Genomic DNA, 23719 nt, shown 5'->3' with positions numbered 1-23719 from the left:
CTTCAAGGGCTTGGCATAAGACAAAAAATATAAATAAAAATATAAATAAAATAAAATAAATAAACTCAAAACTCTCCCTCTGCTCCTCTTTTCAACCTTCTGCAAAACTTTTTAAGTCCCAGGACTCGCCCACTTTCTGCCTGCAGCCAGCCGCGGGACTGAGCGGTTCTACCTCTCACAGTGCGGATGCTAAGGAAAACTCGCCAGGGTGAGACTATTAATTCCTTTTCCATCTCCCAAGTCCCTATCATTCTTTAAAAAAAAAATGGTTATGATTATATTCCTTGCACAGACTGAGGGCGGGGGTTGGCGCAAAAGATGAAGAATAATAGGGTTGTTAACAGTATTTGGTAAATGTATTCCTAACTGTTAACAAGGAAGAATTAATCCTCCAAACTTTAATAAAAGTCCTATGAAATGAGGATTAAATAGTCCTCAATAAATTAGGTCACTTTTTTCTCTCAATTTTCAAGTAATCTTTCAATATTTTGTAATGATGATAATAGAAGTACAGATATTAACACATCTCAATATCCCACTGTTGCTCTGTACTTATAAAAGGCACACTACCACGTCTTTAGTTTTCCTATTTGTTCAAATGAACTCTGATAACATTCCTGTGAGATATCAGTTCAAGAGAAATGTCTATCTTTGTAAGTTATCATCACACATAATGCTAAGTAATACAAAATATGAGTATATAAACTATATACTAAAGAACTCCAGATTATCTCATTCAGCCTAAGTACCCCTGGCATGATTTAGAATTAATAGATGTTTTAAAACACAAGTATTATGTCTATATTCAAATGAATGCTACTTGATTTTTCATAAACAGCATTAATAAACTCAATGCCCAGCTTATTGCTATGAGGGTAGCTTCATCATGCCAATGGAAAAAGACAATAAAGCTCTTTATCAGTTTCATTCTATTATATCTGACATCATAAAATCATCTATTTTTCTATTTTATTGAAACACATCAATACAAAGTATGAAGAAAAGAATGGACGTTTTCAAGCAGCATGAGGTTTTAATCAGAAACATATTCCTAATTGCTAAAAAGCAAGTATGAATAAGTAATTTCATAATCTCCTTGGGTTGCCATAATTCACTATCAGGTTTACTTAAAATGGATCTGTCAAGTGTGTTTCGCTTCCTATATAAGCTCTTTCATTAAAAGCAACCCAAGATAATAATCAAGAGGCAGATGCTGAAATATGTAAGTAAATAACTGAAAGCCTCTGCATAAATAAACACAAATCAATGTAGCAATAAACAACACTATTGATGTAGGAATGATCGATTTTAGTTTTCTAACCTGCAATCAGAGCTTGCAATGTATAATTAAAAGTATATTTTTCAACTTCACTAATACTATTACTACTGGGAAAAATAAATAAATAAATAAACAATTCTTTCTGCCGGTTCTACCTGAATCTACTTTATTCCTTCTAGAGTATTTCTGATGGGATGGGAGGAGTGCTCTGTTTGTTTCTAAGAAAGCTTTGCCAAACTTTAAAATGACGTCATTAATTATAGAAATTATAAAAGTATCAAATAATAAAATTACCACCTAATTCTTGCTCTGAATTTTTCAACCTTTATCCTAGCCTCTAATTATTCATTCAGTACATTTTAATAGGAAAAACACACAATGGTGCTTATTAATTTTAAAGATCATTTTTAATGGCTGTAGTACATTTTGGTTTAAAGATTATTTGGGTCCTAAAACAATAAGATGTCATCTCCTCAATACACTGCGGAAGCTCTCACACCTATACTTGCATATGGAGTCACCACGAAACAAGCAAGGAGAAAAAAAAAAACTGCATTGTGTTAATATTGCTTCATATAATGATTGCAAAACAAACTAGTATCTGACTCAAAGAAATAAATATACTTTGGATTTCTAGAAATTCACATCTAAAACAATGTTTTAGATTTTGCTAGGAGTTAAATTTTCTTTTTGAGAATATGTATCCCTGGAAGGCCGAATTGATTTAGATTAGCAAGCACCAGTATGTGATGAGTTTGAATATTTAGATTCTGGAGAGTAATGAAAATACAGTGTTCATATTTTCTCTTCATCAACAAAGATGCTTATTTACATTCATTCTTGAATCCAGGCTTCTCAAGCACAAGCCTTTAAAAGAATGTCTTCTTTATGAAATTCAGCTACTTTGAAAGGGATTTTTTTTCCTATGTGATATCACTGGCACACAAATATTGATTTTGATTATCTTTATAATATTGTATCACAAAACACTCTCTCAGACTTCTCTCCCATCCGGGGCCAAGAATTCAAGAGCAACCAAATCCAAAAGGAAAATATCAGTTATTATTTCGGGCTAATTTAACAGATAATTTAACTTCAAACAACAATGATCAGGTCATTAAATTTCACAGCAATGAGAAAATGAAAGAACTGAGAGACAACTCTCCATAACCCCATTACAGTTTTTAATCTTCGTACTCAATCAACGGAATCAAAAACGTCTACGCAGGAAACTATGTTTGCACCTTAAACCCATTGATTCAAAGAATGACACAATAGGAAGAGATGAGGAATAAAATTGAAGAAGACGACCCCAGTTTCTGGGAGTGACAGTGGCGTAAGCAAATTCAACCTAAGCTGAAAATGAATACCCAAATATGTTTGGTAACTATACACTCCCTTTCATTCCAACACGAATCTCAAATCTGTAAACGTCCAACTTGCTTTCCTCCTATGGGGCTTTTCTGCAAGATAGGGAAGATAGGACCGAAGATAGGGAAAAAGATTTTGTGCTAAGCAATAGACCACGAAAAAGACGTGGGGCATTTTATCTTAACCCTCACCCTCACAAACATAATTTGTGAGTTGTTATCATTGTAAATGCCTGTTGTGATCACAACACTTTCAGAATGTCTGCCTACCTCAAAGTTTGATAGAGGAGCGGGTGAAGATGGTGTTGAATTACAGAAATTGAGTCTTACTTGCAGGGATGGGCGGGTGAGGGGGAGTCGGAAGTGGACCACCTCTATTCTGCGTTGCCCTTCCTTCCCATCACCTTTTCTAGACTGAAGATTACCGCCTGAGAATCTAAGCACTGGCGGAGTACTCTGCCCTGCGGAGCCCCTACTTCCCTCTCACCAACAACTGTCCGCCCTCAGTGCTAAGGGAATTCCCACCCGAGGCTACCTCTTTTCCTGTAAGACCCCTTCACCTTGGACCACAGCCTTGGTCAGAGAGAAGCAAAAATGGGGTAGAAAGCGAAGTGGGAGTCGGGTAGCAAGTGGAGAGGAGAAGAGATGTCCATTACAGAGCAGTTTTATCTACTAGCCGAGAAGTGCTGAGATCTGAAACCGCACCGGCTAAACAAAAGGAAACAACTTTGGGAGGGGAAAAAAAGGTGGTGGAGGTGTTGGAGGTGGGGGGTCATGGTACACAGAAAATGAAGAAGAAAGGGAAAGGTAGGGTAGTGCGCCAGTCAAGGTTCTGAAGTTTCTCTTCCTGGCATCAGCCAATGTGAGCTACCAAACGTTCAGATCTGCTTGTCCTGGGCAAGAGCGCCCTCACGTTGCTGCTCCTTGCGCAGCGCCCGGCTTCGCCTTCCGCCGGGATCTCCGCCGCAGCGTCCCGAGAGCTCCTCTCCTTTCCGGCCACCGCGCAGCCAGCAAGGCCCCAACTCAGCAGCCTACGTTACTTCTCCACATTGGTCCAAAACCCGAGAAAACAACGCCGCTGGGTCCCTACCACAACGACTTCAAGTCCCGCTATTTTGCCACTCTCCATCTTCGCTCAGGAGTCCCTGAGGCGTCGGGAAGGCCAATTAATAGGACACCGCGACGAGAGTCCCAAATTCGCTTCGGGCCGAGCCAACCTGTATCTGGCGCGTGCTCTCAGCCACTCTGGGATAGCGAGGCTCTCGAGCGTACACTGACGTCTCCTAAGTGTGCATTAAAAATCAATTATTTGCCTGAGATTTCCAAAGCCAGGAACTGGGATACTCCCAGCAGGGACAAAGTCAAGCCCAGAACGGTGTTCATTTCCCTAGTCTTTCGAAGAGACAGAAGAGAAGACTCCCACACGCGCCCAGTGCCTCTCCCGACCCAGAGCAGCCGGGCTAAATCCGACTGGGAGCCTGGTGTGACCCATGCCAAGGAGCTGGGGGCTAGGGCGGGCTCTAGGGAAGGTTGGCCTTGTTAGTGTGCAAATAGAGTGAGAAGGGCGATCCAAAGAAGAACTTTAGAGAGAAGCAGGTTCTTGGCTCTGGAGCAAAGAGCTTTAACTGAAATAAGGATAACTAATAACCCTGTGTTTGGGCGTTAAGAACGGCCCGGAGTTCCTGCAGCAACCGTAAGAATCAGAAATCATATTTCCACAAAATGAATTAATTTACAGTTTAGGACTTATTTCAGTTTCCCAGTACCCTTTCTCCGTAAATGTGTCTCGTTTTGTCTCCATATTCCTTTGCCGTGTCTACATCCTTTTGACCTGGGGATTCACTGTGATTTCTGTCAACGTGGAAAACATGTCTCCTTTCAGCTACGTCTGTTGGTAGCGCGCCTGCTAACAAACATTTTCCAAGAAAAGATACACACTTAAGCCCAGGACCCCAAAGTCACGCGTTAAAACTCAGTCAAAGCAGTCAGTTACACATACTCCCTACTCCACCCCTTCCTTTCGGAAAAGCACTTTCACTTACTGATCTTGTGGTAAGAGCACTTCCAGTCCTGATATCCTTTTCCTCGGCATCCTTCGGACAACCTCAGTCAGAGCCTTGGGTGGAGGGGAAAAACAAAAACAAAACGCAGTAGAAATCGGGAGGGAGACAAGAGACACAAAATCTAACAATACATTGTCTATTTGCCAGCCTGGAGCCCGCTTGGCCTACATCCTCAGAATAAGGTCCCTAGAACTGACCGCTAGGGTGGGGAATGGGTGCTTTTGGGAGCCAGAATCTGAGGTGGATTATTTTAACTGCTGGTGATTGAGGGGAAAGGGCCCTGAAGGGAGAATAAAAATGGGGAATGATTGGGATAGAGAAAATAAATCCTTTAAAAAAAATGCACGCAAATGAAAATATAGCAGGAAGTACTAACTGGAAAAGATCTCCAGTGCCTTTTAGCTCTTACAGGTAGGTAGCCTGAGGAAGACGGCAGACCTGTGTGCCTGAGAGAGAGAATCTAAATGACCTCTATTCTTCCATATCTCCAGGATCTGGCCTTAAGTAGAAAAATAAAGAGGGGAGAATTTTAATTCAAGTTTCACCTACCCTGCTTGTTGGAATGGCTGTGCAGATTTTCATGCTGGAGAGTTCCATCTGTCTGGCAGAAGCTGAAGTGGTGTTGGGGGCAGGTTATCTGGTGAAGTAGGAATGTACAGGAACCCCGCCCTCTAGGCACAGTTACACAACCCCAGCAACCCATCTCAGCCAGCTCTAAAACCTCTAATGATCTTCACCTTCACCCTTTGTTAGCCTAATTCTCCAAAAGGCTTTTAGTCTCAAACACAACCAGCCACTTTAGCTATTCATAAAATTAATTTCCCAAAAGCAAAGTTTTCCCAATGCATGCAAATTCCTCAACAATGATGTAGAAAACACATTTTAAAAACCACACTTCTATAGACTACGAAATATATTAAATTTATCTACGTATTTGGGTGAAATATGCACCAACTTAAATATATGCTATTCAATACCCTGCAAGACTAAATTTTTGCCTCTCTGCTTTTGATTTTATGCAAGTCACAGAAACTACATGAAGGCTTCCATGACCATAAGTATATTTGTATTAAACCTTGTTCTAGACTTTATGTTCACTAGGTTCCCAATTTTGTAACGGGCTGAAGAAACACATTTGAAATAATACTTTAACTCCTCTAGTTCAATTACATATTTTTTTGTGTTTTACATATTAATTTTTTTGTTAACTTTACAACAGACAAATTCAAGTAAAATACTTTAAACCTGGAAATAAACTTTAATTTGAGATTTCAAGTTTTAAGTTGCGATCAGTTTCAGTTCCAAAATCTCACAAAGGAGAACCTTCATCTTAGTAAAAACAATTATAAGTATGAAAAAAAATCCTCAAAAAGTTTTGAAGTGTATTTCTGACATTAGCTAAGTTTAACCGTCAAAGGTTGGAGACAACAAGTAACACAACATTACAACCAGTTTGATGCAATAATGTATTACATGCCATTCCAGACTGTCATGTGTTTTTTGAGAAGGTAAGTTGAGGAATGATAGGATAGGGAAATGAGATGTTCATACTGGGCTTCAGGAAGCCTTTACAAGGTTCTCTCTCCATATATCTGCCTTCATGTCTAATATACCTAACACACTTCTAGGCATATCCATTGTATGTAATTTGGACATGGGTCCAAGCAGAACTTTTACTCCAGTACTTTGTTTCTAAGAATCAAAGAAATCAGTTTTCCTCTTGATTTCAAAGGATGATGTTTGCCATTAAAACTCAATTTATCTGTGAGTCAAATGAACACTTATAATCACAAATAACTATAGTTATTTAATGTGGCAAAAAAAAAAATTCATGCAGGGAATCTTTCTTCTATACCTATATCCCTTTACCTCACCACAAGAGTTCAACTTCTTTTTAATGTTTGGTAAGCAAAATTCTATATTTCCCCTGTGTTAATACATTCTTATTCCACAAATAAAATCCATGGCAAAAGCAAACAATAAATCATCACCTTTTTTTCAGCTTGGACACATGCCTCTCTTTGAGTTATTTCAGTTAAAAATGTGTAATGGGGATTTCCTTTGCCTAAAATCATTCACTTGGACTTTATTGCTATTTTTAATATCGGCCATAAATTTGGCTTTTAAAACAATAATTTGGGAGATGTTTTTATGCTTCATTCTGAATAACTTAAATTTCAAGGAAACTTGGACCTCTGGTGAAACTGTTCCTATACTAAGAAAATAAAATCATGTCTAATTGCTTAAAGGAGATAATTAAACTAACTGTCTTGATCTATTTTTGTCCATTCCCCATTTGTGTATATTTGGTTCCAGCTCCTTTAATTTTCCTGGCCCTTATATTCTTTCTTAGGCCTCTCTCTCTCCCTCTCTCTCTCTCTCTCTCTCTCTCTCTCTCTCTCTCATTCACTCTTTTTTCTTTTTGGTGGAAATTATTTTTTCACCACAAAGATCTTCTCTCTTTCTCTCTCTTTTCCTGTCTCCACTCCACAACCCACCCCCTTCTATTTTCCAGTGTTAAGTATTCGGCATTTCAATTTCAAATCTATTCCAGTAAGCTTGCTTCTCCCTTAGGTTTTTTTTTTTTTTTTTTTTTTTTTCCTCCTCTTCCTGAGCAACTCTCTAAGTGTTTGCTGATAACATCTTAGGGACAGATTATTTTTCATTGGGCCTATTGTAAGAAGTAACCAGCTTATTGCAGTACTGCAGAACACATATCAGACTATACAATTGTAACAAATGAAAAACTTGTCCTCCACAGATTCACCACAGGATCCAATTAGTTACTAAACCTTTTACTAGGGTTTTCTAATTATTTTCTGCAATTATAGCTATTGGGATGCCTGAAACAATTCAAAAAATGTTTTCATTTTGTCTCACATATATACACATATACAGTATATGTATACATATGCATATGGCAAGTTAAAACAAAATTATGACTAAGCAAAAGGAACAAATCTCTAGATTGAATTACACAGACATTTAAAAGGGGATCAATTAAATACCTCTACATTATGAAAATTAAGAAAAGAGGCATTTTACTTCTGAATGTCTAGAATTCTAAATTGTTATAATTTCAAAATAAAATATAAACATTGATCTGCAAGTCATTACAACAGGTGATCACTTCGGCAAAATCTATATTGCAACTTCAGCACATCTTTATTAGAACTCTTTCATTGTGGGTAAACAGCCACAAAAATAAATGCTGACTTCGAAAGTATAAATACAAATATTTAAACAAAAATGTTTGCAGCATTCATAGCGCAAATTGTACCTGAACTGAAGGGCTCTGTGTGTCTATATATATTACATATGTGTTCATTATATTCACTTCTATCTAACCATATACATATATTTATTTATAATTTGCCAAGCTCTATTAACAATATACCTGAAACAAAATATATAAAAAGCATTCTATTAACTGATTTGAAAATAAACACAGGGTAAACAACTATGCACATAAAAATTAAATTATATCTTTTTGCTGTATATCCACAGAAACTTACAGATATCAGCTGAAAATCCTATACTTTGTTTAAAGCTAGTGTTTAAATAGGCTGCTCCTTGTAAAATTCATTCACAAAGGGAAAAACACTATTTTCATTTTTAGAGTCAGTTCAAATTAAAGGAGCAGTTTAAATTTTAGTTTGGCTGAAAAAGCCTTCGAATTCCCTATAACTTGATAGGTCTTTGAAAAATTAGCTTTACTTAATAAAAGAGACAAAAGTATCAAGATATATATGAATTTAGCCTATTTTTTTATTTCTGTGTGTTCATAGTAAACATTTTTGTAAGTGACAAACACGGGCATATGACCACAGTATCACAATCAAGAAATTTTAAGACAACATTAACAATCACTCAAATTTATGCGGCATTTGCGCAACACAGGTTACATATTTGCAAGGTTTACCTATAAGTACAATAGGTATTAACATTTCACTACATTTAGAAAAAATAAAAGTGACCTGTTAGTGACCACATACATCAAAATATACACAACACAAACTGAAGGCAATCGTTAATTTTGTCCCCTCCTGATTCAATTGAATGGGCAGTGTTGCCAACTGAAACAACTTTCCTTTTTGTTCGTTTTAATACTTAGTATACCAAGTGCATTTTCTAGAACCCAATCTTTGGTCTAAAAGTAAACAAAAGAAAAAAAAAAAAAACAGTTCTTTAAAGAAAAGGACAAAACAGTAAATGGCCAAAATAATTTCTTGGGCACCTTTACTACGAATGCTTCTTAAATACAAATTACAGTTTAACATTTTAAAACTCTCCCCATAATTTAGGTTGTTATCAAGGTTCTGCGTCCACCATATAAATCCATGATAACTTATAATACTGCACACATGGAAATCTGGCGGCTCTTAGAGATAGACTTGTCAGGTTTGAATGAAATGGCAAAGCAGTCACTATTTAGATACACATTCTACTATAATTTTGACTTCCAAACCTTATATTCTACAATGTATTCTCCCCACATTGCACCTCGCTGACACTCCACACCTTGTTAGAATAATAAACAACCCTAGAGACTGAACAAACGTACAGAAATGGGGGGGGGGCTTAATAAAAAATACCTGGACTTATTTTTTTAATTATCATTTACAATGCAAATGTGTGTAAAACGTTCACTTACAGTCTGGTCCCAGGGATGTTAATGTATTAAAGGGTTGGAAGAAGACCCCTGATTTTGATGTGTGAAATAATCAGACAGTCCCCCGGACAGTCCCGTCGTAAAACTTGGCAAAGAGGGTCTTAAAGACTCACAGGGCAGGGTCGAGGGGGCCTGCGGCGACGTGGAGGAGGACGCGGCCCTGGCGCTCATGGACGTGCTGCTCTGCGAAGTCATTGACGGGTGCGGGACGTGGGGGAAAAAGTAACTCGTCTGGCCCGCGAGAAGGTTGACGGAGCAGGGGTTGAGGGAGTAGGTCCCGGAGCAGGGCACCGACAGGCCACAGGGCACGGAGGCGGCGAGCGCGGCGGCCGTGAGGTGGTGCGTGGCGTACGGGATCTCCCCGTTGACCAGCCGGTCCACGCTCAGGCCGTTGGCCGTGGAGAAGGAGTGGTTGTTGCCCAGCGAGTTCTGAGTCAACACGGAGCTGTAGGGCATGGGGTGGCTGGGGTAGGCCGACGTGGTGCCGTTGTAACTCAAAGTGCTGCTGGCGCGGGGGTGGTGCAGGGACAGGAAGGGCGACATGGGCCAGTAGAGGGAGCCGGCGCGGTCCATGAAGGTGAGGCCGGTGGAGGTGAGGCGCGCCCCGCGCTTGAAGGCCAGCTTGGCCCGCGACGTGGTGGAGCGGCGCCGCAGCTTGCCCGTGGTGCCGCCGATGAACACGTCGTCGCTCGACGGGTCCAGCATCCAGTAGTTGCCCTTGCCCGGGTCGTCGTAGTGGCGCGGCACCTTCACGAAGCACTTGTTGAGGGACAGGTTGTGGCGGATGGAGTTCTGCCAGCCCTGCTTGTTCTCGCGGTAGTAGGGGAAGTTCTTCATGATGAACTCGTAGATGCCGTTGAGCGTGAGCCGCTTCTCGGGGCTCTGCCGGATGGCCATCATGATGAGAGCGTTGTAGCTGAACGGCGGCTTCTCGTACTTGCCGTTCTTCTTCTCGCCCTCCTTGCCCCCCTCCCCGTCCTTGCCGCCCTCGCCCGCCCCCTTCTTCTCCTCCCCCCCGGCGCCGGCGCCCTTCTCCTTCTCGTCCGGCCCGACGGGCGCCAGCTCCCCGGGCCCGCCGCCCGGCTCGCCCTTGCCGCCCAGCCCGTCCGCTTTGGCCCCGTCCAGGGCGGCGGTCGGAGGCGGCGGCGGCGGGAGCAGTAGCTGCTGGGGGCCCTTGTCGTCGTCGGCGGCCGGGGCGCCCCGCGCCTGAGGGGGTTGCGGTGCCGGGGGCGGCGGCGGCGGCGGCTGCTGCTGCTGCGGCGGCGGCGGCGGAGGTTGCGGGGCGGGCGGCGGCGGGTGGTGGTGATGGTGGTGGTGGTGGTGGTGGTGCTGGGGGTGGTGGCTGTTGTGGTGGCCGTGGCTCGCGTGGTGGTTGTCGTTCTGGACCGCCTCGGGCACCAGGCTGTTGATGCTGAACGAGGACTTGGGGATCATTTTCACCTCTTTCCTATCTCCCATGTCCAGCATCACCCAGTCGTCGAGGGGAAACGGCGGCGGCGGCGCGGGAGCGGGACAGCGGCGCTGCGGGCGGCGGCGACCGGTGGGTGCCGAGCGTGGCGCGGGGGGCGCGGGCGGCAGCGGCGGCACTGAGCGCTCCGGCAGCAGCGCAGTTGGACCGCAGGCTCGGGCGCTGGCAAGTCATGTAGCAAAAGCAGCAACCACCCCTCAGGAATTAGAAAAAAAAAAAAAAAAAAAAAAAGGAAAAGGAAAAAAAGAAAGAAAGAAAAAAGAAACAACCACCGCCCCGGGGGTGAAGCTCCCTCGCTCCCAACTGTACTTCTTGGTCTCCCCCCCACCCCCCGCTCCCCCCCCCTGCTGCTTCCTCCTCCTCCTCCTCCTCCTCCTCCTCTCGCAGCAGCAGTCACAGCAGCAGCAGCAGCAGCCCAAAGGGGGGGAGAGCCGGGCGGCGGGCGGGCGCGTCCCGGAGCGGCCGCGGCGAGGCTGGGGAGACAGCGATCGAGGCGGCTATAGCCACAATTAATTTTCCGAGCTACAGGCGCACACTAGGGCTGTAAAAAAATTTTTGGTTTAACCTTTCCTACCGCTGGGCCAATCAGAGCCGGCGGCGTGCGGGAGCGTCTCTTTCGCCGTCAACCAATCGGAGGGGCCGGGCCCACCCACCCCCGCCCCGCCCGCCGGCTGCCGCCCCCCTCGGGCGCTCGCCTCCCCCTCTCCGCGGGCCTCGGACCCCGCGGCCGCGCGGAGCCGCGTAGGGATACGCCGGCAGGAGCACGCGGTGTCGCAGCCCTTCTCTGCGCCCCTGCACCCCCGCCACCCTCTCCACCCCGCCGGCTCCGCTCCACCGAAATCCCCCTCCTAGGGCCAATAGCTCATATTTCCGGCTTCCTCCTCATTGTACTGGGTCATTTTCGTTTGAGGGTCAATATTTGTCCTTAGTGATTAAAGTTTGTATCCAATTTTATTTCTGAAAGCGGGGGTGGCGGTGGTGGTGGTGGTGGCAGTGGGAAGAGTGGGAGTGCAGAGAGAGGATGCAAGGAGAGGGCAGGAAATGGAGGAGGTAGAGAGGAGAGGCACTACTTTTCCGAGTCAGCCCTGCAGGCCCGTGTCTGGCATTTCTGAGCCCTTAGGAAAATTGTGCCCTTTGTAGGTAATATTCTAGTGCAGCTTTGGATAAGGAGAGATTCGAGGCCCACCGCTGGCTCGTGTGTTTGTGTGTGTGTGGGGGGGTGTCCTTTACCTCGGGGGTGGAGGGTGTGGGAAAGCTTTCGGAGCGATGGGATGAGGAGGAGGAAGTCGGCAGAGGAGCGCGGGGCCAAACAGGGGTTACTTACTCGATTCCTGAGGCCTGGGCGGCGGCGAGTTCCGGGCTCCGGCGCCGCGGGGAAGCCGGGCCTGGGGCTCCCGGTGCTGCTGCGGCGGGCGGGGGCCGCTCAGTAGTGGGCGCCTCTGATGGCCTTCCGAAATGAGAGGTGCCCAGAGAGAAAACAGTACCAAACAATCTCGAAATAAATCAGGTAACACATGCTATATACGTGTGTCTCTTCCTTTCCCTTCTCTCCTGCTCCAGAACGTCGCTCACGCGCGGGGTGACTCGATGTCGTTTTCTCCTTGCTGCTCCAGTCTCAGCTTCTAATCCGAATTGGAAGCGTGTAGCTGCGAGCGATCACCCTGGAAATATTTTCGTTTTGCTTGTTGACAATGGAGGGAAAATAAGGATGGGCGTCTTATTTCTTTCCGGGTTTTTTTTTAAGCTTTCCTATTTTCACTCCCTCTTTTTTTCTTTCCGTTTTTCAAATGCTTTTATTTTGTGCGGGCCTCATTCCTGAAATAACAGTATACTGAAGCCAGTGCTTGCCCACCCTGCGTGCTGCTGGTAAGCACCAGGGAGCCTTGGGAACGTCGATCCCACAGTCTCAGCTTCTTGGGCTTTGGAACTGGGAAGGTTCGGTTGAAGGTTGAAGTGAATGGGGAAATTGCGAATCGGGGGCTTTAAAAGGATCCCGTGGCCAGGGGCAGGGCTAAGGCCCAGCATTTCCCAGGGATTGGAATTTAGTGGGGAGCACATTGATCAAAGGCTGTTTCATCCCACTTGGGCACGAACCATGCCACATTTTACGGAGGATGTCGCCCCAGAGAAGAGGGAGGTGGAGAAGAAGCATAAATGAAAAGCACTTTTCCCTTCCTCTGTAAGGTAAATAATTATCAAACGTAAGCATTTCTTCACTTTGATAAATTCTCAGTTAAGATATCTGGCAGATTTGGTATTTAAGCAAACGAAGGAAGGAAAATTGGTGCTTATGCTTGATATTAAAGTTAAATTGTAACATAAAGAATGCAACTGATGAATACTTAGGATAATAGGGGTTATTCCGTCCTCCCCACCCCCAGTCTTGAGAAAGAGAGAGAGAAGGCGGGGGAGGAAACTTTTGAGAGAATAATAGATAATTACAAATAGCTAGTGAAATTTAAATATACATCTATTAGGAATGCCACAAAGGGGCTTTGAATATTGGACTAACCTCAAATGTCCTTCCATTGTATGTATGTATCTTTTCCTATGTCTACATATCTTCTCACTTTAAAACAAACTGTATTTACATGTGGAAAAATTCAAGGGTTCCAACAATCAGTGCTGATAGTGACATGGCCCCAAACATTGATTTCCACCCTCTGGATTTCTCGCAGAGTCGGGTGAGCTAATGGGCTTTGCCTACCAGCTGGAGAACTCTGTGGGCCTTCCCCTTCCTGCTCATTTTTCCTCCTCCCACTCTTCTCCCCTCCTCAGGCCCGTTCTTTCTACTTTTCCTCAACTCTCCTTCCTCCCTCCTCCCCTCCTTCTCCCTCCTTCCCCCTTAACTCCCCCCACCCCTTCCCCCCTCCCTCCATTCCTCTCTCTCACCATTCCTCCACCTACTCCTCCCAATTTCTCCCCCTATAGCCCCCCTTCTCACCACCACTTATAATGGCACACAGGGCTCCCTCTGAGGTGGACGGCCCGGTACGTTTTCGTAGTCGGTCTAGCGTGAAATGATTCGGTGTAACCGGATTCTTGGGAAAGGACAGGTTACGTAAACATTTACTGATGTGGAGTAACTATACTATTTGTACTCTGATATGCAGGAAGGAAAGTGTTGATTAACACAGAAGAAAAAAAAAACGAAATTAGCTGATTGCATGCTCATAAGTGCAAGCTGTCATTGAACTGCTTTTAAAATAGACACAGCTGGGTGTTTGTGTTGAAAAATTTCTTGTGTTTTTGCTAATACTGAAATAAGCATGATTTTGTATACCAAACATTTTCAGATCATTAAAATTTGTAATCTGTGCTGGTTTTAAACACAAAGAAAAGAAACAGAATCATTTCGATGTAAAATTTGCTGATATTATATTAACTCAATCAGGTCTGTACAAATTGTGCATTGTGCCTCCTAAAATCTGTTTGATCAATTTAATACACAAAGTGCCAAACGTGGGTATTGTTTGTTAACATTGGACATTTTATTCAAATCCGAGCTCAGCAGCAAACTGGAGGAGCATTCCTTCAATACAACACCAACTCTGAGTGATGAATTTTTAGTGTTTTAAGGTGTTTCTTAGGTCAAAGCTGAGCGTGCATTGTTTTGTAATCTTGTATAGAATTTTAGCAGGTGAAAATAAGTTTTTCTTCTGTTTACTTTCAAAGAGCAAAAACTGGGGTTTGCTAATGAGCACTATAATAATCTGATTTTATATGCCAGGAGCTCATATTAACTGGGAAAATGTTTTGCATTCAAATTAAGAATGTGTTATATAGTGTAAGAATTGCATGAATACAAGTCTCTCAAAATAGGATATTCTTATAGGAATAAATAGCATATGGTTTAATATAATATTTAAAAATCTGTTCTTTCTAATGACAGAACTTATTTGTAATCTGGCAAGAAGTGAGTTTTAATTCCTTTTAATAATTTCAGTTGCACTTTATGTGGAGATAGAGTGATATATATATGTATATATACACATATATATATGTGTGTATATGAATATATAGCTTGTTCAACAAAACAGGCACTGTTTACTCAGCAGCCCCTGTTTATCTCAGTAATAGCTTTTTTAAAGAACTGCTACTAGCTGACATGGAGGGAGAGGGGATCCTGGACATAGTATTGCGCAAGTTGAAAGTCTCTGGATGGGGCTTTGTATATCCTACCTACCAATTTGGGTGCAAATTGGATTTGAAGGCCTGCCTCTGTCCACCTTGGGCCTCTTCCCAAAGCACTTGAAGCCCTATCTCCAGCCCCCCTCTGTCCCTGTGATTACCTTCAGAAGACAGAGTGAATCAGTTGTCTGAGACCTGAAACAAATTCTCTATCATTCTAATTTTTTTCCCATGATCAATCTAACCTTGATTTCTCACACAGACATCTACAAATGTGTATGTGTACTATTAATGAATAAAAACAGAAGTCAGAGTAAATGTAATTTTCTGGTATATATCACAGTAAACTTCTCTCTTGCTCTGTCTGCAGTCCCCCAGCTCCCCCAAAGAGGTCAGGCCCTGTAAAGAGTGAGCAGTTCCAAGGGAAGAATTGCTTAGGAAATGAATTAGATTATTCCTTCTGGAGTTTTAATTAATAACCAAGGCTCCACAGCATACTTCATCCGAGTAGGGAGCAGAACATTTCGTTTTTCTATTTGGTGGTGTCATTTAAGTCTTCCTTAGGGCCTGTTTCCCATTTTTGGTCAGTGATTTGCCTCTTTTCTCCTTGCTACCTGCTGGTTAAAGGAGTGTGGGCCCCACTTACTTAAAATCCACCCTGCTCTCCACTCCCGGGACAGGTTGTCCTTGGAGCAGCACCCAGCACCAAACTCTAGCTAAAGCTCTCTTTCTGCAGATGCACAGAGAATTTCTGACCTTGTGACGTTTGGGAGTGAGGGAATCCTATGAAGAGGCATCAAGGTATTTCCAGAGATCCTGTGGTAAGCGAGGTCTGCCCTCTCTGGAGCCAACTTGTCTGTAATATCTTCCTAACAGCAGGTAATGGTGCTAACATTTAGTGATTAGAAGTTACTCTTTAGCGTGTTGTATCCTTGTTCCATGGGTTTTGGTTACAGGTTATACGATTAGGTTTGCGAGAACAGTAGTGAACTAAACTTCTCAGTAAGAGGTCTTCACACCAGGGAAGTGTTACTTTTCTGCAGCAGCCCTGCCTCATCACTCATTAGGGAGCTGCAGGTTGTCAACGGCTGCTCTCAGCGCGCGCGCACCCTCAACGTCCCCGGGGGCGCGCACATTCGCGAGTGTGTGTGTACACACACACACACACACACACACACAGCACTAAAACTAAATTAAGAAGCCGATGATTAAGGCAAGCGTCTACTAGGCCTGTCATTTTAGCATCCTTCCATCATAACATTGTGGCACCGGCAATTTTGCTTGAGAACCTCGAGCAAAAAAAAATCTATGGGAGAGCCTCGTATATAAGAGTGGAAATGTTTAGCTTGTATAAGCTAGGGAGCCACTTCAAAAGCGAGAAAGTCCAAGGTGAAGAAAAGGAGCAGGAGGAGGAAGAGGACCAGGATGAGGAGAAGGCCTTGACGGAGAACGCTGGGACTCTCCAGGAAAGTCTCTGTGAGCTGCCAGGTGTTGCAGGCTCTCTGAAGCAAGAGACATCCGCAGTCATGAGAAAAGTCCCCTTGATCTTCAGCAAAATGTGCATAGGTGAAGCTTTGTCCCGACATTACCCAAAGAAGAACCAGGCGCGGAAAGATCCGTGATTAAATACCACCAGAGGCCCAAGGGACCTTTAGTCTCTGGAAAAACTTCTCAGTCGAATACTCTGTACTACAGCGTCTTGTAAACATTGTAAACATAATGTCCACTACCCTTTCACTTGTTTCTCATTATTTGCCAGTGCCCTCCAGAGGGTAAGTGTTTTGCTGAAAGACTTGAGTCCCTGATAGTGTGAGAACAGACCTGTTTCATTTTTAGATCTGATCTATTTGTGAGAAATGGTCCCACACTGGGGAAGTGCCCCTGAGAGGCCAATTCCTATTTTTCCTCTAGTTGCCAAAGGAAATGGTGCAGTCAGCCCTTCAAAGGAGCCAGGGGAAGCTCAAAAAACAAACAAACAAACAAACAAACAAACAACAACAACAACAAAACAGAGTTGAACGGTTGTCGGTGAAGTTGAATGAAGGAGACTAGAGCTCAGGTCCTCAGTTTTAACCCCCAGCTCTATCCCGTAAGGGAGAAAGCGAGACTTGGCAAAAGCCAGCCCACAAAACGATACTACCTTGGATTTTTCATCAGTGGGGCACTGAAAGAGAAAAGGGAAAACAGCTTTATAAATATATATCAAGCTGAAAGAAAAACTTACAGGGCTAAAAATGCTGCCCTCTTAAGAGTTGGAGCTCCTAACTATCCCCTAACTGTTCTTAATTAGTTGGAGCTTCAATGCGATTTCTAATAGAAGCCACAATCTACTTTGGGAAGTGTTATAGAACCTTTTTGAGAACCTGTGTGCGTGTGTGTGGGGTAGGGGAGCGGTGAACCAAGACTTCTGTTTCTAAGCACACCTCCAAATGGTCCCCCAGATACCAGTTGTGTGAGAAAAGATGGAAAGGTGTGACTCCCTCGCAATTATTAGCTGGTCACCTTTGAACTAGTCACCGCTCAATAGTTAAATGTACACGGAAAACACTCCGAACAGTTCAAGTATCTTATAGGAAATGCTTGCACCCACTGAAGGTCTGAAAAAATGAGAGGAGAGAAAACTTCCTAAGAGGGTAAGCAAGCCAGGAGGCATGCAGAGAACCCTTCATCCCAGTCTCCCTTAGCGTGAGGAAAGTCACATCTACTAATCAAATTCATCTGCTTTCTTTAAAAAATACCTGGGTGGACAAACCAATGGGCAAATTTTTACTTTGTGCTCATCTTACACCCACCTGGCCCTCACTCTCCGGTGTCGGTTCCGGTAGGTCTTCCCACCCCACCAGCTCCCACCCCTCCCCAAGCCAGGGAAAATCTGTTGGAGCAGCGTTTCTCAAAAGGTCGAGCCCTTCTCCCTCCGCTGCCCACCCCCTTGAGGTTGTAACTGCGAGGGTTTCCTTCCAGGAGCGTCGCGGAGCTGGGGCTCCCAGGTCTGCGCGCCGCTGCTCCCTGCGCTTACCCGCGCACTCGCCCGGCGCTCCTTTGTTGCAGAGGCTTGCAGAGCGCAATCCAGCCAGAGGCCTTGATTCTAGGCGTCATCTCTCCAGATGTCCCCCCCTTAAAGTTGGCTTTTCAGCCTAAGTATCTCTTTTTTGGCACATCAGACCGGATACATACACGTATCAATAATTCTGGGCCAAGAGGTCATCTGCCACGGTAAACGCGGGGAAATAGAAAACAGTTAAAGGTTTGGAGCTTGTATTTCTATAAGGCTCGGAACATCTCAGAGTTAAAAGACTGAGGTGCATGCAGGTGACGTGAATTCAAATATTCAATTGCACATAATGGGTATTGAACCCAGTCGGGGAGAGCAGTCATACCCGTATTTCTCTCCCGCTCTTTGGAAGGAGTCGTATGCGGGGAGGAGAGGAGAGGACGGACTAAGCTACTGGTAGAGCGGCATCAGGAGCAAGTTACCGTTATCCTGTGTAAACAAAACAACTCCACTCCTTCCACTCCTTTGTGTCAGAATCAACAACATCAAAGGTGTGGGTATTGGGGGGAGGGTTACTTTTATTTTTCAAACAACCCTAGATTCTTGTTCACCAATTTTAGTATCTTCCTTCTGGGATTGTCCTAAGTCACGCAGGAGAGAAAGTAACGTTCGAGAAAAAAGCTGGGTCGGCAAGTTTGGCTCCTGAGCCTGTGAACTATGAATCACCGCGGTGAAGAGTTTTTCTTTTCTTTTTTTTTTTTTTCTCACCCTCTTCTTTTCTCCCGGAGCCTGAACTTGTTAGATAAGATAGAGGAGGCTACAAGGAAATAGAAATGCTGAAAAAGCCCAGCTCCTTTGGAGAGCAGCCTGTGGGTCTGGCAGGCGGCTGCCGCGCGCTCTCCCCCAGCTGAGGGGCACCGAGCTAGCTCCGGAGCGGTCCCAACTTGGGCCTCCTCGGCCCCCCGCAGTGCAAGACACCAAGCTCACACCGCTGCCTTGGCCGGCTTTCCTTTTGGCCTTAGAATAAACACTCCGAAAGAGGAGACAACAGCCTCTATTTGAGCTGAGTGTCTGTTCTCCCGCTCGAAACACAAAACAGGACCCGCAAGTTTTCCTAGAAGAAGTCCCAATCACAAAACAGTCGGAGGATGGGAAACACTAGAGAAGTCTGGAATTACACATGAAACATTATTTTCCAAATTAGTTAAAAATAATTCTCTTTTCCTATTTATATGCATATGCACGCTACTGATTACACGTCCCTATTTACTTGAAAAAATACTTGGAGTATCTTTAGTACACATTGCTTATTTTTTGTCCCCTTGAACATTTACAGCTGATAGTTTGGCTGGTTGGTATCAATTAGCACTGGATATTGCCCCAGGATTGCTCCCCAGGGCGGACAAGTGGAGTCAACTTATCTCCAGTGACTTTTTCCCTGCTCACGTGCACATCCACGCCAGGGCTTCAGAAGCAGTTCAAAATCTCCAGCCTTGGTTTCACTTGAGTTTGTTGTTGTTATTGATAAATACTGGGTCATACACGAGGCACTTGTCAGAGCCTTTGGCTCCATCTCGCAGCTGCAGCTCCTACCGCGATGTTTGAGTCCTGTCCTAGGAACTGGAAGGATTTACTGGGAAAAGAATTACACATTCTCTGTTCCTTCAGTTTTGGAGATGGTCCCTGAAGATCATCACGTCTGTTTGCTGTCACATTTATTTCTTGATTGTTCTGCTATGTGAACAATGGGAAGATGTGTGCATCTTTCCCCCTATCTTTTTAAAACAATTATTGAAATTGTTTTAAAAAAGGGGGTGGGGGGAGAAATATTGATCCCAGTCCTTTCCATATATTTGGAACCAAAATAACATAGGTAGGCAAACAGATAATAGTTTTAATTGGCGAGGGATGGGTGGATTGGTAGGTAGGCCCTTTGGGGCTTGTGTAACTGGAGTAATGTATACAGTTTATCTTTTAGCTGCGCCGTATATTCTTTCCCTTGATACATATTGCACATGAACTGAATCCATAGCCTACTTGTCTTAGCATGTTTGAAGCCCCAGACACCCAACAGTATCATTACAGGAAAGAGACAAAGACTCAAGGCAGGGAGGTGACTAACTTTGGGGCCAATGGGGAATTTATCTTGACGTTGAACTTTTTTAGGAAGCGCACTCACTGGCTCAGAGTCCCTTGCTGCGCAGAGTTCAGGTCTTCCCCAAGCTGAAGTGCAGGGAGGGGGTGTGGAAAAAAAACAACTGATTTTTGACATTTCAAAGGGACTCTTTCTGTTTATCAGTGTTACCGAAGTGTACGTTACTGGAGAAACAACAAAACAAGCATAGAGCTGCAATTTTCAAGAAAATAGGATCCCCAAATATAAAAATAAAAAAGTAGCAGATAAGATGTATAATTCAATCAAATTACACAAAATTGCTTGAAAAACTAGAACAGTAGCAATCCATTATGCCTCTGTTTTATTAGTGACAAGTACAATTACTCTAAAATAAAGAACACTGGTGAATATATAATTGGCTGTAATCATGTTAGTGTTTGAATAAAAATGACGGGAACATTTAACACTTTGACAACAAAATGTTCAGAAATAACTTATTTATTCAAACAGTTTTTATTTTCCACCAAGTGAAGGAGAAACACAGTTTGCTTAGGAAAATCAATGACTTTTCCCTGCAATAAATAAATATCCAAAAGGGGAAAAAAGCAGCCCCACACCTCTGTATTATTACTGTTATTATTTTTAACCAGCAAGAAGCTTAATCCTGTGTTTGAAGTCAGCGCTCATCTAGCCGCAGTTTGGTACCAAAGTCCGCCACCTAGAGGAAGAGCTCTGCAGCTCAGAACCCGTTTTTCCGCGGTGACCCGGGAATCAAAGTCAATATTCCTTTGGAAATTGCTCTCCTAACCAACTCCCCCTCCCTTACCCCTCACGTCCCCTTGTACCCTACAACGTCGTCACAATATTTTCTTAGTAATTGCTTTGTACAATTGACAGAAGCGCCGCGTCTCCAGCAGCGCGGTGCTCTCCCAGGAAAGCTTGAGGGCGCTGGGGAAGCTGATCAGGGAATATTTGGTTCTGGAGAGACAATCCACTTTCATACACAGTGGTCTAGAGCAGCTTGACTTGGGGGCTCACGAAGTGACGGCTGGTGGAGGCATCGCCACATTCCAATGCTTCCCCCCCGCCCCCGCCTCTGGCCACCAGTTGGTATCGCGGGGGCTACTCCCGACTTTTCCCCAGCGCCCCCACTCCCCACCCAAGCGCGAAGATCTAAGATCCTGGCTTTATTTAATCATCTACTCTGTTCTTGGAGCCCAGTGGGTCCTTTTATTCTTCTAGGTGGGTTGCTTGAAGAACTGAGTTAAAAAGGTATTAAAGAGGAGGCCATGTTTGCAGGGGTCCCCCTGTGGTTAGGGAGACCGACCAGGAGAACCCCCAAGTTTTTACACTGAGCTGAGTCTCCGAGTTTCAAGAAACTTAGGCAGGGTGCGAGAGAATTTGAGGTTGTACTCGGAAGCACCGGGAGCCTTTTTTGGATTTTAGTCTTGGTGGATCCTATCGGCTCTTCACGCAGAAAAGCCAACCATTGTCGAGCTCATCCTCTCAAGTAATTCTTGGAGAAGGGAGATGCTAAACAAGGGAACGTGGGACTCTGGGAAGAAATTTACCAACAGAATTCGAGCGCTCAAAGTCTCCTTAACACCAGTACTGCAGACTCACTCTGCTATGAGCCCCGCGCCTGCCCTCCAGGAATGTCTCACCGCCCCACTCATCCAAAGTTTTGTTTCTATTGCCTTAGGGCACTTAGACTATTGTTCAAGCTGAAGATTTCCTAGAAAGGTGAGGAACTTACCAGAGAGTTGATTTAGTTTTTTTTTTTTTTTTTTTTTTTTTAAGTATTAATAATAGGACTTCAATTGGGTTTCATTTCTTCTAATTTTCCTTCCGGTCCCCTCCCTCCTTCCCTCCCTCCCTTTCTTCCTTGCTTTTCCTTCCCTTTTCTCTTTCCTCTCTCTCCCTCTCCCTTTCACCATCTCTTTCACTCTCTCTATGTGGCATAACTAGATCTCATCCACCTCCCCAAGTGTGAGAGAAATGAAGCAGTGTGAGGGTGGTGGAGGTGACCATTTTCCTTCGGACTTCCAGAACCTCCTTGTCAGTTCTTAATCCCATTGCTGGAGTTTGAAAGAGACATCCCAGAGATGATTCTTCTCCCTCCCAGAGACGACCTCAGAACCATGGCTCTAAGAAGCTTTTTTTCAGACTGTGAAATAATTTCTAAGGCAGCTGAAATAAACATATATTTTAAAAATAAGCCTCTGAAACTGATGCCCAATGCATGCTTCCTCTATGGATGGAGGCGTTCCCCAAATTGTCACTCCACCCAACGCCCTAGGAGCTTAAGTCCTCAGAAATGTTTTTTGTTTTGTTTTATGCAAAACTAGCGCTTCCACTCTCAACTCCCAGGTCTATCATTCCTCTCCCGCATTATATTAACGGCGATGTTAGCCTTCCCCTACGTGTTTAGGCTGCTAATGCCGGCCACTTAACGCAACAAAAAATGCTCATCTGTGGAGATTTTCCCAAGGCTGGCCGCAATGTTGGCTCCTTTTTCTTTTCTTTTCAGGGCACGTCCATTCCTCCCTGCCCCCTTCTTCTTTTCTTGAGATGGGGACTGGAAAGGGGGTCCAACAACTTTGAGCCCAGTGTGTGAAGTTTCCCCCTTTCTCTTGCCTGCCAATCCATCAAGCAGGGTGGTGAATTTCTGGTTTTCCCCGGAGAGCAGAACTATCTGGAAGCTTCAGCATAGCTTAGTTGCCTCTATCAGTTAACTTGCCTTCTTATTCTTCTTTTTTTTGGGGGGGTGGAGGGGGGTCATGTCTTTCTTTCTCCTCTCCTTGGTCGGTGGAAGCAGTTGGTGATTGCCCTCACAGTCCGTCTGTGTCCTTTGAACCTCCAGGCTTCTGAAGAAAACTCCACTGGCTTTCTTTCTATTAACAGGGAAAGCTGTATTGGAGATGCCCTCTGTATTGGATTGTGTGTGGGTGCTGTGTATGTTTGCTTAGTTTTAATAAATTTATGGGGGAGACTCTCCTGAGCTTGTTGACATTTTTCCCCTAGGGGGAGATTCTCTGCAGCAAGAAATAACCTTAACTTGGATGATGAACTTCTGTTAGCTTTCTTACTCTACCTAGTAAATCTAGCCTGGGAAAGCCACCTGCCCTCATGATTCATGTGTACCTACTGTTCCAGGAGAAGACCATCAGAGGCAATGCAAAGTGAAACTGACTTAAAGTGTGATTAAATATTATCCAGTGGGTATTGATTTAAAAAGGTGAATGTCTTAATTGTTCACAGCTGGAACATGTTTGCTTCTTAAAAGCTGGTGAAGTGTAGACATGTGAACTGTTTTCCTGACTCTGGTTCCAGCATTCTTTTCTATGGATCCTTAGGCAAGTTACTTCATCTTTCCATTTTTTTCTTAATCTGAAAAATAAGTGACCTGCAATTATTTATATATACAATATCATTCATTCATCAAATTCCCAGCACCACCATCATCATCACCAAAATATAACTTTAAAAACCCTAAGAATCTTCAGAAAAAATTTTGGGGGTGAAGGAAGAAAATCTCATTCAAACAGCAGCAGCGACATCTAGTGATCATAAGGCTCAACAGTAGCGATGAAGCTGTGGAAGAGTTTATTGGGCAGTGGGTTTTTGG

General features: G+C 44.0%; 1 protein-coding gene and 2 long non-coding RNA genes across 13 annotated transcripts in view; 1 reads left to right on the top strand and 2 right to left on the bottom strand.

The window, feature by feature from the left end:
* Positions 1 to 12811, bottom strand: part of FOXG1 (forkhead box G1) — a 29229-nt gene extending 16418 nt beyond the window's left edge. The window contains exons 1-3 of one of the 3 annotated variants that reach the window (XM_078335981.1): positions 12177 to 12811; positions 5262 to 11048; positions 4692 to 4765 (exon numbers count right to left, since the gene is read on the bottom strand). In XM_078335981.1, coding sequence (XP_078192107.1) covers positions 9385 to 10851 — 1467 coding nt within the window. In that variant the 5' untranslated portion in view covers positions 10852 to 11048; positions 12177 to 12811 and the 3' untranslated portion in view covers positions 4692 to 4765; positions 5262 to 9384. Of the gene's footprint in view, positions 1 to 4691; positions 4766 to 5261 lie in introns of all 3 variants that reach the window. The other 2 variants (XM_078335982.1, XM_078335983.1) reach the window with 2 other exon arrangements.
* Positions 12812 to 12922: 111 nt separating this feature from the next.
* The window catches only part of LOC118144905 (uncharacterized), a 44930-nt gene continuing 34133 nt past the window's right edge, over positions 12923 to 23719 (top strand). For 6 of the 9 annotated variants that reach the window (XR_013521701.1, XR_013521703.1, XR_013521700.1 and 3 more), the window contains exons 1-2: positions 12923 to 13036; positions 15720 to 15862. This is a non-coding gene — a long non-coding RNA (uncharacterized LOC118144905). Of the gene's footprint in view, positions 13037 to 15719; positions 21835 to 23719 lie in introns of all 9 variants that reach the window. The other 3 variants (XR_013521699.1, XR_013521698.1, XR_013521702.1) reach the window with 2 other exon arrangements.
* Positions 14320 to 16073, bottom strand: LOC144577554 (uncharacterized). Its single transcript, XR_013521707.1, has 2 exons — positions 15740 to 16073; positions 14320 to 15600 (listed from the first exon to the last, which is right to left on the bottom strand). It is a non-coding gene; the product is annotated as an uncharacterized LOC144577554 (long non-coding RNA).

This window comes from Callithrix jacchus, chromosome 8, assembly GCF_049354715.1.
Source record: "Callithrix jacchus isolate 240 chromosome 8, calJac240_pri, whole genome shotgun sequence".
Taxonomy (NCBI): domain Eukaryota; kingdom Metazoa; phylum Chordata; class Mammalia; order Primates; family Cebidae; genus Callithrix; species Callithrix jacchus.
The sequence above is the reverse complement of the archived record's forward strand: the minus strand, read 5'-3'. Positions and strand labels throughout refer to the sequence as shown.